General features: G+C 49.0%; 1 protein-coding gene across 1 annotated transcript in view; it reads right to left on the bottom strand.

The window, feature by feature from the left end:
• Positions 1 to 12679, bottom strand: part of KCNN1 (potassium intermediate/small conductance calcium-activated channel, subfamily N, member 1) — a gene marked incomplete at its 5' end in the record, with an annotated part of 23048 nt that overhangs the window by 1015 nt on the left and 9354 nt on the right. Inside the window, 3 exon segments of the mRNA XM_010845682.1 lie at positions 3001 to 3070; positions 7414 to 7541; positions 8352 to 8462. Coding sequence (XP_010843984.1) covers positions 3001 to 3070; positions 7414 to 7541; positions 8352 to 8462 — 309 coding nt within the window.

The following is a 12679-nucleotide window of genomic DNA, read 5'->3' as shown; positions in this document are numbered from 1 at the left end:
ACACCAGCCACTGTTACAGCAAGTGGTGGGGTGTCCCTGCCACCTCCACTGCTTCTCACAACCCAGCAAGCAGGGGTGTCCAGATAGATGAGCCGGGGAATTGTAGGGGGAGGTGGGACACACACGGACAGCCCTTGGTGCAGATGTTGCTGTAGCCACCAGGTGGCGCTAGACCGTGGTTCCATTCTCAGCCCAGCTCCCTGCAGACTAGACCCTCCTGCCCGGCTACCCACCCGCCCTCCGGGGTTGGTCTGCAGCTCACCACCCATTCTGGGCCTCAGGCTTCTGTCACCCCACCCTCCCTCTCCATGCTCTGGCTCTGTGGGAGGGAGATTGGTCATCCACACCACAGCTCCTTCTTTCCGAACCATACCCACAGCCTCTCAGCCCTGAATCTTTACCTGGGCCATTCCTTCCACCCTTTCCTGTTACTGGTAAGCAAATCCCATCCCAGGGTGAACAAATGCCTCTGGGGCCCTCCTAGGGCCACAAAGCCTCATCCCAGCCTGCCTCAAGGGACCACACAGTTCCCAAGGCCAGGGAGTAACATCTGGAAGCATCCAGCCCTTGGATTGGAGAAGGAAATGGCAACCCATTCAGATATTCTTGCCTGGAGAATTCTGTGGACAGAGGAGGCTGGCAGGCTGCAGTCCGTGGAGTCACAAAGAGTTGGACACGACTGAGCAACTGAACAAACAGCAGCTGGATGGTTCTTTTTGGCCCTCTCTGAGGTTTAAGTTTTTATTAGAACATATATTTTGTTTTCGTTGGAGAGATACAAATTAAATCAGCAACCTTGGAAAGCATTAAAACTTAATACTGGAAAACATTTTAACCTTGTTAAATTTTTAAAAAAAATTAGAAACCATATCATCCAATCCAGTGAAAGACTTACTTCAAAGAAACCTTCCTTAAATGTATTTTGAGAGGAGCATACAGCTGTAATTACAGGTTTAAATAACTGTTAGCAATTCACATTTTAATCATCTATACTCATGAAGTAAGTGTGATAATGAATAATCCAGACTATAATATACCTGAGTTTTTCAAAGGCATTTAATATATATATTTGGAGCTGTTATCTCATTCGCATCAAATTAATTGGCCAAGGACTTCTACACGTTCTTAGGATTATGCTCTTTCTACTACCAACTGAATTATTTCTTCAGGCTTCTAGAACATTCCCTTCCAAATTAAGTTCATGTAGATTAGTATTAAATTAAATTGCATTCTTTTTTTATTTTGGCCATACTGCATGGCTTGCGTGATCTCAGTTCTCTGACCAGGGATTGAATTTGGGGCTACAGCAGTGAAAGCCTAGAATCCTAACCACTAGGCTACTAGGGAACTCCCTTAAATTGCATTCTCTTGCTAATGATGAAGAGAGTGAGTCCAAAATGTGATGAGTATGACTAGTAAAATAGAAGAGGACTTCACATTTCCTAAGGATAAGATTAAATTAGGCTCAGATCTATTAATTGATTAGGAGATGGAGTCAATTAGCAAAGTTCACATGTGAACTATTTGTGAAAGGGCAGATGGGGGCTGGGAAAGTGAAAGTGAAGTCGCTCAGTCGTGTCCGACTCTTTATGACCCATGGACTGTAGCCTACCAGGCTCCTCCCTCCATGGGATTCTCCAGGCAAGAGTACTGGAGTGGGTTGCCATTTCCTTCTCCAGGGGATCTTCCCAACCCAGGGATCAAACCCAGGTCTCCTGAATTCCAGGCAGACGCTTTAACCTCTGAGCTGCCAGGGAACCTCGGGAGTTGAGAAGACTGTGACAAATATTCTAAGAGCTTGCCCAACTGAATTCCAGGCAGACGCTTTAACCTCTGAGCTGCCAGGGAACCCCGGGAGTTGAGAAGACTGTGACAAATATTCTAAGAGCTTGCCCAACTGAAGTTGAGTCAGTTGACATATCTTTTAATGGATGAACACAAAGCAAGAAATCGGACGGGACCTGACGTTAGAACTAACAAACAGATTCATTTCTAACACAAACTGATCTTACAGAGCTCTGGCAATTAACTTTAATCTCCTCAAAGATATTAATTGCTATACAAATAAGCTTTCTCCTGAAGCTCTGCTCTCTTGCTTATTTAGTCACCAAGTCATGTCTGACTCTTTGCGACTGCATGGCCTATAGTCCGCCAGGCACCTCTGTTCATGGGATTCTCCAGGCAAGAATGCTAGAGTGGGTATCCATTTCCTTCTTTGGGGGATCTTCCCGACCCAGGGATTAAACCTGTGTCTTCTACATTGGCAGGTGGATTCTTTTACCACTGAGCCGCTTGGGAAGTCTATAATTAGAATGTATATTCATAGCAAAAGAAATTTGTTTTTCTCTTAAACTTTAGAGCCTGTATGTAGCTGACGTTTCTAAATATGAAAGTACCACTTCACCAATTCAGCCCACTAGTTACATATTCTTATTAGAGTTATTAGTTAAAAGTGTAAAATAGCCGCCAACATTCCAAAGTAAAGATTTTACACACAGATGTAGATCTCTGGCATCTCTCTAACAACTGGAGCCTCCGGTCACAGTGGACCCTTGCAGGCAGGGCTCATGTTCACAGTGGCTGCTCCCTGCCCTGCACCCCTGGCCTGTACCATGGGCACCAGCACTGTTCCTGCCTCCCTGGCAGGAGCTGGGCCTGGTTCTTTACTGAACACCCCGCTCCTCCTCCCTGTCCCCCTCCCCCTTCTCCTCCTTTATCAGGCTTCTCCGGTGGCTCGGACAGTAAAGAATCGTCCTGCAATGCAGGAGACCCAGGTTGGATCCCTAGGTTGGGAAGATCCCCTGGAGAAGGGCATGGCAACCCACTCCAGTATTCTTGCCTGGAGAATTCTATGGACAGAGGAGCCTGGCAGGCTACAGTCCATGGGGTCACAGAAGAGTCAGACATGACTGAGCAATTAACATTTCTCCTCCTCCCCTGAAGGCCCAACCAACCCCCTCTGGCCCCCGGAGCTGCCCCACCTTGCCCTGCCCTCCTCACCTTGGCCAGGTCTGCGAGTGTGTTGGTCTGGTCATTCAGCTTCCCTTGCTCAATCTTCACACTCCGGAGCCTGGGGGACAGGTGGGCAGGTGGGGTTGTGCTGAGGCTGCAGCGGGGTCAGGGGTCTCCCATGCAACTCACCCCACCCAGAGTCACCTTGTGGGGTATGCAGTTGGGGGATGAGGGGCAAGCGGAGGTCCCCTTGCAGCCCGTCCCCTCCTGGCATGCAGAGGGCAGCAGGGCCTGGGGGATGGTTCAGCAGACATGCACTAACCCCCAGGGAAGAGACTTACTTCTGCGCTCTGGTGGGACCCGGCGGAGCAGAGAGAAACCACAAGGCAATTTTAATCTCAGCACAGCTGGGCGGCCTGTACCCAGCCCGGCCCACTCCCATGTGCACCACCCCAGGGCCCTTGCTCTTGGAAGAGGTCCAGCCTCTGAGGGGGTGGTACCCGCCCTCAGGGATGCATCGTCTCTCTGCTTCCTCTCTCCAACAGGGCCCTCCCAGCATATGCAGCTGCCTTCAGCCCTGCAGTCACACTGTATGCCAGCCTGTACCAAGCTCCCGGCCCTGGAGATGGCATTTAGTCCAGAAAACTGTGCCCACACATTTCCTGAGGGGGAAACCGAGGCTCAGAGGGGGCAAAGCCGGTGCCTACTAGCCTCCTACCAGGACTTGAAGCTGCACTGCCACTCAGCCTCTGGGACCTTGGGCCTAGGGACGGCTCCCTGTGCGGGCATGGGGTTTGTCCTCACCCCTTCTCTCCGCCCCTTCTGCAGCTAAGCCAGCCCAGGGAGACCATTTCAGGCAGGCCCCGGCACATCCAACATGTGACAGATGCTTAGAGAGACCCCTGGGTCCCACCCATCCTGGGTGTTGTCAGTAACCCGGGGAGGACCCACTTCTCGGTCTGGAGAGGTGGAGGCAGATACAGGCCACCCCAACACTGAAGTCTGGGGGTGCCCTGGAGACGAAACAGAGGCTTGCTAAGGAGCCATGGACATGCCTGCCATGGGGAAGTCATTCTTGGCATCTCTGGAACCTTCCTGTTGCAGGTTGAATGGTGTCCCCACAAAAGACATGCTGAAGTCCTAACCTCCAGCACCTCACAATGTGACTGTTTGGAAATGGAGTCTCTACAGATTTAATCAGGTTAAGATAACTGGTACACTGGTATCCTTATAAAGGGGGGAAATTTGGACACGCACACAGGGAGGGAGAATGATGTGAAGACACAGGGAGAGCATATGAAGACGGAGGATCGGAGCAATGCTTCTACGAGCCAAGGAGCGCTGGGGCTGCCAACAGCTAGGAGAGATGCCCGCGACAGACATTCCCCTAATGTCCTCAGGGGGAGAATGGTCCTGCCAACACCTTGACTGTGGACTTCTGGCCTCCAGAGGTGCGATCACAAATTCTGTTTGAAACCACCCAGCTTGTGGTACTTTGTTAAAGGAGCCCTGGGAAACATGTACACTATGCTGTATCCCCAGTCTGTCCCCTCTGAGACCACTTCGCCCTTTCCACCGGCTGCTCATACCACACTCCTGCCGTGGGGGCTCTCCAGCTCAGAAGGCGCCATGGCTCCCTCATGCCTGCAGGCGGCACCTCTTGTCTGCTGGGCCCTGTGCTCATTCCCACTGCCCACCTTTGTCCAAAGTGGGCACACTCCTTGGTGTGCATGCCCACCTCGTGGTTCCTACCCAAACCCCATCCATCTTTCAGGCCCTAGTCCAAATGTTCTTGATTTCATCAGCTGTTCTTATAAGGCCACTATTTGAGGGGGGTACAGGGGGACCTGAAGGTGAGATAGTCCTGCCCCAGAGCAAAAGAACACAGGTAACTCACAAAGCAGGTGTCTTCTCCACTGACCTATCTGTCCTCAATTCCTACCCTCCAACTTCTCCCAGAGAACTTTCAGGGATATCCCTTAGAGCAAGGTCCAGAGCAGAGACAGGTCTGTGCCCCCCAAGCCTGGCACACCAGCTGGTGGAGGAAATTCTTGTGGGATAACCAAATGAACATATCGAGGGTGTCAACAACAACACCGCTTCCCATTTTCAGAAAATACTACGTGGTAGACAGGCGCAGGCAAGTCATCTGGTCACCCCAACTGTGTTTGATCCATACTCCATTCCTGGAGAAGAGGGCTGTCACCACTGTTTCCACTTTACAGATAAGAAAAATGAAGCTTGAGGTAGCATAGTCACTTGCTCAGGCCCCACAGTTAGGTGGCAGAGACCAGACTGGGACCCTGTGGTCAGTAAACAACCTTTGAAGGGTCAGCAAGGAGGGCTGTAGGGTCTTGTGAGCAAACAGGACAAACACCTGGGCACAGTGATGCCAAGTAAGTGGGGTACCGATTTCTTTCCCTGCTTCCTAGGTGATACTGGAAGCAGAGGTTGGGGGTACCATATGTAACTGAATACTTGCTCTGTGCCATGAACTATGCCAGGCATTTTTGCATATCACTCCATTTAAACCTCCCCACAGTCTTGTGAAGTAGAGATTGTTATCATGAGAAATTAATTCAATCGTAACAATAAATGTAAATGGATTAAACTCCAGCTAAAAAAACAAGGATGGTGCAGTAAACACAATAAATGTTAATGGGCTAAAGTCTAGTTAAAAGACAAGGGTGATGGGGCTCAAGAAGACTTTTAGGGCAATGAATCTGTTCATTATCTTGAGTGTGGTGATAGTTTCATGGGTGTACACATATGTTAATACTTATCAAACTGTGCACTCTAAATAGCTGCAGTTGACTGAATGTTGATTACACTTTAATAAAGCTATTCTTTAAAAAGAGGCAAAATGAGTAAACAGGATTTAAAAAATTAAAGTTAGCTAGCTGAGCTTCCTCACTCACGGCCTGGTCTTCTACGGCCACACTCTGCTACCCTGCGGTGCCCCAGTAGCTGACCACACTAGCCACACCCTGGAATCTCCCCACAGCAAGCTGCCCGACTCTCCTGCTCACACAGGGGTTGGCAGTGTTGCCTCCCATCTCTGTTCCTTATGGCTGGCTTGATCGCCTTCCTGCTGCACTAGTTCAGACCCTAACATTGTTTTCCTCACTCTCTGATTCATCAGCCCCTGAGTCTGGTTGAGGAGTTCTTAGGGTAAGAATCCATCTGATTGTCCTAGGGAAGCCCAACTGTGAATGAGGTTTTCCAGAATGTAAGAGCTGGGAATGCATAGGCTCATTTTGAAAAGTGCCTTAAGATGCTTGAAAATTTTAAATCAGGAACTATGTGACTCAGCTCTAATTTATTGTTGAGTGCCGGATCCCATGGAATTTGGACCTGTTTAAATTCTAGACTGCACACTGTCCCATACTTCCTGTATGTAGCTAGTGAATATTGAAATGTGACTCGTCTGAATAAAAACAGGTTGTAAGTGTAAAATACCCATCAGACTGCAAAGATTTAGTATCAAAAACTTTCTAAAATATTAATGATTTTTATATTAGTCACATATTAGTAAGTGATAATGATTTTTACATATTAGGTTGAATAAATATATTAAAATTAATTTCATTTATTTCTTCTCACCTCTTAAAAATGTGGGTGCTAGACAATTTTAAACTATGAATGTTACTCACATAATATTTCTTGTGGACAGTGACTGGCATATTATGGTTTATAGGCCAAATTCTGGGCAGCTGATGGTTTTAGAAAACAAAGTTTTATCGGAGCATAGTTACACGCATTCACCTTGCTGCCTTCCTGCTACAACAGCAGAGCTGAGTAGTTTCAACAGAGACATTTTGGCTCACCAAGCCTGAAATAATTAATATCTGGTCCTTTACAGAAAAAGTCTGCCAACTCCGGCTGAACACTGGATTCACCTGAGGAACTTAAACTTGAGCTCAGGCTGTATCCCAGACTCTACTGTAACTGGCATTTGGTATGGCCCATGGGATTTTAAAAAGCACTCCCTAGGTGACTCCAATGAGCAGCCAACATGAGAACTACTTGATTAAATAATTCTCAGGAAAAAGGGACAACGGAGGAAATTTAGTAATCTCTGATTACCCCACATCATACAAATCAGGCCACAGATTTAATTCTGAGCTTCCTGGAAGCCAAAGCAAGAAGGGGAAACTGCTTTCGTGTCCAAGGGGAAACACATTTTGGCTATTCCAGAGAATAAAATATGCTTCCTGCCACTTATGTTGGGTGGTCTGCATGATTTATCAGAGGTGACTGTCCTGCAAAAGTGCTGGTCCCACTATCCCACCCAGCACAGAAGCCGTAGGCCCCAACCAACTGACCCCCCCAAACGGGAATGGTCATGATGTATGTAGCCACGACGAGCCGTCTGGCCTCGTCTGTAGCCTCCTCCCCCGAGCCAGGGCTGCCTCTGTGCCAGGTGGACACAGAAACGCGATGGGAAGGTGCTGGACTTACTGATGGATGGCTTGGAGGAACTTACGCTGGTGTTTCCGAACCCGGGCCTGGTCTGGCTTTTTCACCAGCCTGGTGTGTTTGTAGATGAGCCACGTCTCCCTGAGAACGTTAGCAGCGGCGTTTTTTACCTGAGGCCAAAGAAAGAACAGATCCTTGCTGCTGCTGCTCAGTCATGTCCAACTCTTTGTGACCCCATAGAGTCTAGCCCGCCAGGCTCCTCTGCCCATGGGATTTTTCAGGCAAGAATATTGGAGTGGGTTGCCATTTCCTCCTCCAGGGGATCTTCCCAACCCAGGGATCAAACCTACATCTACTGCATTGGCAGGTGGATTCTTTACCACTGAGCCACCTGGGAAGCCCCGAGTAGGCACAAAACTATGGAAGGCTCTGGAAACTTCTGGAAACTTCCAGAAACTCCCAGAAACTGGAATGGAAGTATCCCTCTGGGGTCCTGGGACTGTAAGGCAGGACCATGTTTACCCAGCCACATCTGTACTCTGTGTGTGTGTGTGTGCATGCATGGGTGCCTACTATCACTCACCACAGGCCAGACCCTTTCTATACGTCTTGCTAATGTTACCTCGGTGAATCTACACACGGTTGAATCTCTCTCACTTTATATGTGAGCAAATAGGCACAGACAGACCCACCTGCTGAGGTGGGTCTCTTATACAGCTTATAAGTTGCACCTGGCTGCCTGCCTCTCATTGAGTGGCCTTTGGCTGGGCTGTGACTGAGCACGGAAGTGGACACCTGTGGCCATAGCCACGACTCTGTGCACAGCTCAACGGTGTTTACATGGCGGTGCAGCTCAGGGCACTCTGGGCATACACAGGCAGCATGGTGTGACCTACGGGCACACGTGCGGAAGCAAGGCGGGGAGAGTCAGCCTTGAGGACCAGGAGGTGAAATGGCTGTGATGGGGCTGGTGTCCTTACCCGCTTGGTGAGCTGAGTGTCCATCATGAAGTTGTGCACGTGCTTCTCTGCCTTGGTGAGCTCCAGCTTCCGGGCCACCACAGCCACCACGAGTGCCGTGCAGCCAGCCCCCTGCGTGAAGAAGGTGAGGGGGTGTGTCAGAATCCACCTCATATGGGTCGCAAGTAGGACACCCTCCCTCCTCCAGGAAGCCTTCCTGGTTCCCCCCTCACCTTTGCCCTCCAAACCTGCAGGGTTGGCAAATCTCATCTTCTGAGTTCACTGACTCTAAACCCCTCTTGCTTAATACCACCGAATGTCCAGGGAGTCTGTGCCATACATTAGTCCGTTTGATTCCCAACAAGCCCAGGAGGCAGGACCACTCTTAACCCTCTTGGGTAGAGGGGAAAAGTGAGGCTCAAAGATAAGGAAAAGGACAAGAAGCAGGCAGGATCTGCATGTCCATTTGGGGCTGATGCCCATGGAGGTGGGAGGATGGGAAGAGTTTCCATCCAGGTTTTGGGGTCTAATGATGGAGACAGAGACCCAGCTGACATGTCGCTGACCAGTAATGCAGCTAACTGGTAGGGTCAGAAGGGTGGTGAGAAAGAAGATCAGGTCAGCTGACCATGGTGGCGCATTTTCAGGACAGCAGAGGCAAAGTTTAGGTCCCAGGATGCGGGGAAGTAAAAGGAGGGGTCGTCTCCCCTGTGATGAGGCTCCCTGCTCTTAGCAACCACACTCCCCAGTATGTCCTGAATGGCAGCCAGTCCCCCAGCGAGGGAAGGAGGCCAGAGAGGACTTGCTTGTCCACTTGGCGGCCACTTGAGAGGCCGAAGGGCAGGAGGGAGGGAGGACCCAAGGAGGAGGGCAAGGCTGCCAGGCAGGAGTAGTGGGGGACAGTGAAAAGTGATGGAGGAGGGAGAGAAAGGGGGCATTCAGCCACTGAGAATGGGGATCCTGGGAACACAGGGCACCTAGCTGTCGTCAGCCCAGGAGTGGCCAGGGAGCAGGTGGCAGGGGCCGGTGAGGGGGGCCGCTGAGGGGCCGGAAGGCGGCTCCCTGGTTGTACCAGGGCTCTCTCTGGCACCTCACACACCCACTGCTTCCTCCTGTGGGTGCTGCATACAGGATGGAAGGAAGCAAGAGACCCAACCCAGCCCCTGGGGACCAGGGGAGTGCCTAGTTTTTCTTACAGATAGAAGCAAACATTTATGGGGAAGGGTGGGCACAAAGCCACCCCTTGAGGAGATCCCATCATGCATTTCTGGCCAGGATATGGGTCTTGGGAGGACTCAGGAGTCTGTGTTCAAGAAAAGCCCTGTCTAAAACATTCTCTGACATAAATCATACCAGTGTTTTCTTAGGTCAGTCTTCCAAAGCAATAGAAATAAAAATAAACAAATGGGAACTAGTCAAACTTACGAGCTTTTGTACAGCAAAGGAAACCACAAAAAAAAAAAAGAAAAAAGACAACTACAGAATGGGAGAAAATATTTGCAAATGATGTAACAGACAAGGGTTTAATTTCCAAAATACACTGACAGCTCATACAACTCAACAACAAAAAACAAACAGCCCAGTTGAAAAATGAGCAGAACACATTAATAGATATTTCTCCAAAGAAGACGTACAGATGGCCAATAGGCACATGAAAAGATGCTCAACATCAGCAACTGTGACAGAAATACAAATCAAAACTATAATGAGGTACCTCCTCACACCTGTCAGAATGACCACCATTAAAAAGTCCACAAACAACAAGTACTGGAAAGGCTGTGGAGAAAAGGAAACCCTTCCGCACTGTTGATGGGAATGGACATTGGTTCAGTCACTACGGTAAACAGTGTGGAGGTTCCTCAGAAAACGAAAAATGGAATTACCATACCATCCAGCAATCCCACTGCTGGGCACATACCCAGACAAAACTACAATTCACAAAGGTACATGCACCCCTATATCCAAAGCAGCACTATGCACAATAGCTAAGAAATGGAAACAGTCTAAATATCCCCTGACAGATGACTGGATAAAGACATGGTACGTATATACCATGGACTACTATTCAGCTACAAAAAAAGAATCAAATAATGCCTCTTGCAGCAACATGGGGGAAACTAGACATTATCATACTAAGTGAAGTAACTAAAAACGAGAAAGACAAATACCATATGGCATCATTTATACGTGGAATCTAAAACGTGGCACAAATGACCCTATCTGCAGAGCAGAAACAAACTCACAGACGCAGAGAACAAACCTGTGGTTGTCAGCAGGGAGAGGGAGGTGGAAGCGAGGGGGTGGAAGTGCGGGATTAGCAGATACAAACTGTTACATACAGAATGGATAAACAAGGCCCTACTGATATAGCACAGGAGACTATACTCAGTATCCTGTGATAAACCATAATGGAAAAGAATATTCAATAAAAAGACTGTTTTCTGTGTGTAACTGGGTCATTAGCTATAAGCAGAGATTGGCAAAACATTGTAAGTCAACTATACTTCAATAAAAATTTAAAAACAGAAATCCCTGTCAACTGGGGCCAAGAACATATTGGGACCCTCCATGTGGAATACTATGCAGCCAGGAAGAAGACGGGCTGCTGGCCAGTGTGCCACACAATAACACAGATGCCACATCCAGCAAAAGGCTCTGAGTTTAGAGGAGGCCATGCTGGGATGCACTGAAGTTCAAGGATGAGCAAATGTGTGTTTTATAACATTTTGGAAGTGGGTGGGCCATGGAACAGTGACAGGGAGGGGACACACTTGGACAAGGATGGAAGAGGAGACAATAAAAGGAGAATAAGAAGCAGAAAGGCTTGAAAGACCAAGGTGTGGCTTCATGTGATACCTGGCTACGTGGTAACAGAAAAGCAAGAAGCATCCCTGGGTATAAACACTCCTGCATTTGCTGGAGGCGAGGGCCAGGAGTGAGCTGCAGGCTAAACACCAAACTAAGTTTCTGGAAGGAGGCTCATTCCAGTGCAGAGAACACTTTTCTGTTTCACTGCAGGGTTTCTGGGTTTAAAGTCATCTTATCTGAATACTTTGGGTTTTTTATCTGTAAAGTTCATCTGAGGACTTCCCTGGTGGCTCAGTAGTTAAGAACTCGCCTGCCAATGCAGGAGATGCGGGTTTGATCCCTGCATCAGGAAGATCCCCTGGAGAAGGGAATGGCTACCCACTCCAGTATTCTTGTCTGGAGAACTCTATGGACAGAGGAGCCTGGTGGGCTATAGTCCATGGGGTCTCAGAGTTGGACATGACTGAGAGACTGACATGCTCACAGTTCTTCATAGCAGAGGTTGGTGGGGGGGTTGCAGATAAGGCTCAAGAGTGTGTGCAGGGCCTGCATCCCTTTAACCTGGCCTCAGGTGATCTCTGGATGAGCTTCTGTGATTCCCATGGTTATCAAACTGACCTCTCTGGAATGAAGACCGCTTTACCAAGTATTTCGTCGTCTTCCATTGGCTGGAGGCTTTAGTTCCATAGAAGAGCTCAAAGATAATATTTGTGTCCCTGAGGCAGAACCGGGGCCCTGCCCCCAGGCTGCGCTGCGGGTTCCCGGCTGCTCCTCTCCTGTCTCTGTATCCCCTCCCCTGATCAGCAACTCTCTGCAAGGTTTCTGTGCCCACAGGGTCCTGCTCAATTTCAATTTGCGAAAAAATTAACACAAACAAGCCAAAGGAAGTCAACCTAATTCCCCCCATGATCCTCCCCAGGCCACTTATTTCCCTTTGTACAGAAATGCATCTGTCCCTACGAAAGTCCCTCATCATCCCCACCATGGTTTTCTTTCCTCCCGCAGAAGGAGGGGCTGTGTTTCCATTGGGTCCACTCGGCCCCCTTCACTGAACGTTGACTGTCTCACGTTCTCACCATCTCCCCAGGCCCGTGGCTCTCTCCCCTCTTTGCCCTTTGTCTTTCGTTTTGGACACGAGCTGGGGGTACACATCCTTCTCTGGCCCCCACTGGGTCCTTGCTTCTATAGGCTAAGCTGACCCAGCCCTCTCTTAGTTAAAAGGCATTATGCATGTTTCCTTATGTTATTTTACAATCTACTCCAGCACCCCACCTCCAGCAAATTAAATTTGTTGTTGTTGTTTAGGTGCTAAGTTGTGTCCGACTCTTTGCAACCCCATGGACTGTAGCCCACCAGGCTCCTCTGTCCATAGAATTCTCCAGGCAAGAATACTGGAGTGGGCAGTCATTCCCTTCTCCAAGGGACCTTCCTGATCCAGAGATCGAACCTGGGTCTTCTGTATTGTAGGCAGATTCTTTATCGCCTGAACCACCAGGGAAAACTCCACCCTGGAGCCACTGCTATGAAACCCTTCACCAAAT

The sequence above is a fragment of the Bison bison genome, unplaced genomic scaffold (genome assembly GCF_000754665.1).
Source record: "Bison bison bison isolate TAMUID 2011002044 unplaced genomic scaffold, Bison_UMD1.0 scf7180017864221, whole genome shotgun sequence".
NCBI lineage: Eukaryota > Metazoa > Chordata > Mammalia > Artiodactyla > Bovidae > Bison > Bison bison.
This window is presented reverse-complemented; position numbering and strand designations above follow the sequence as displayed.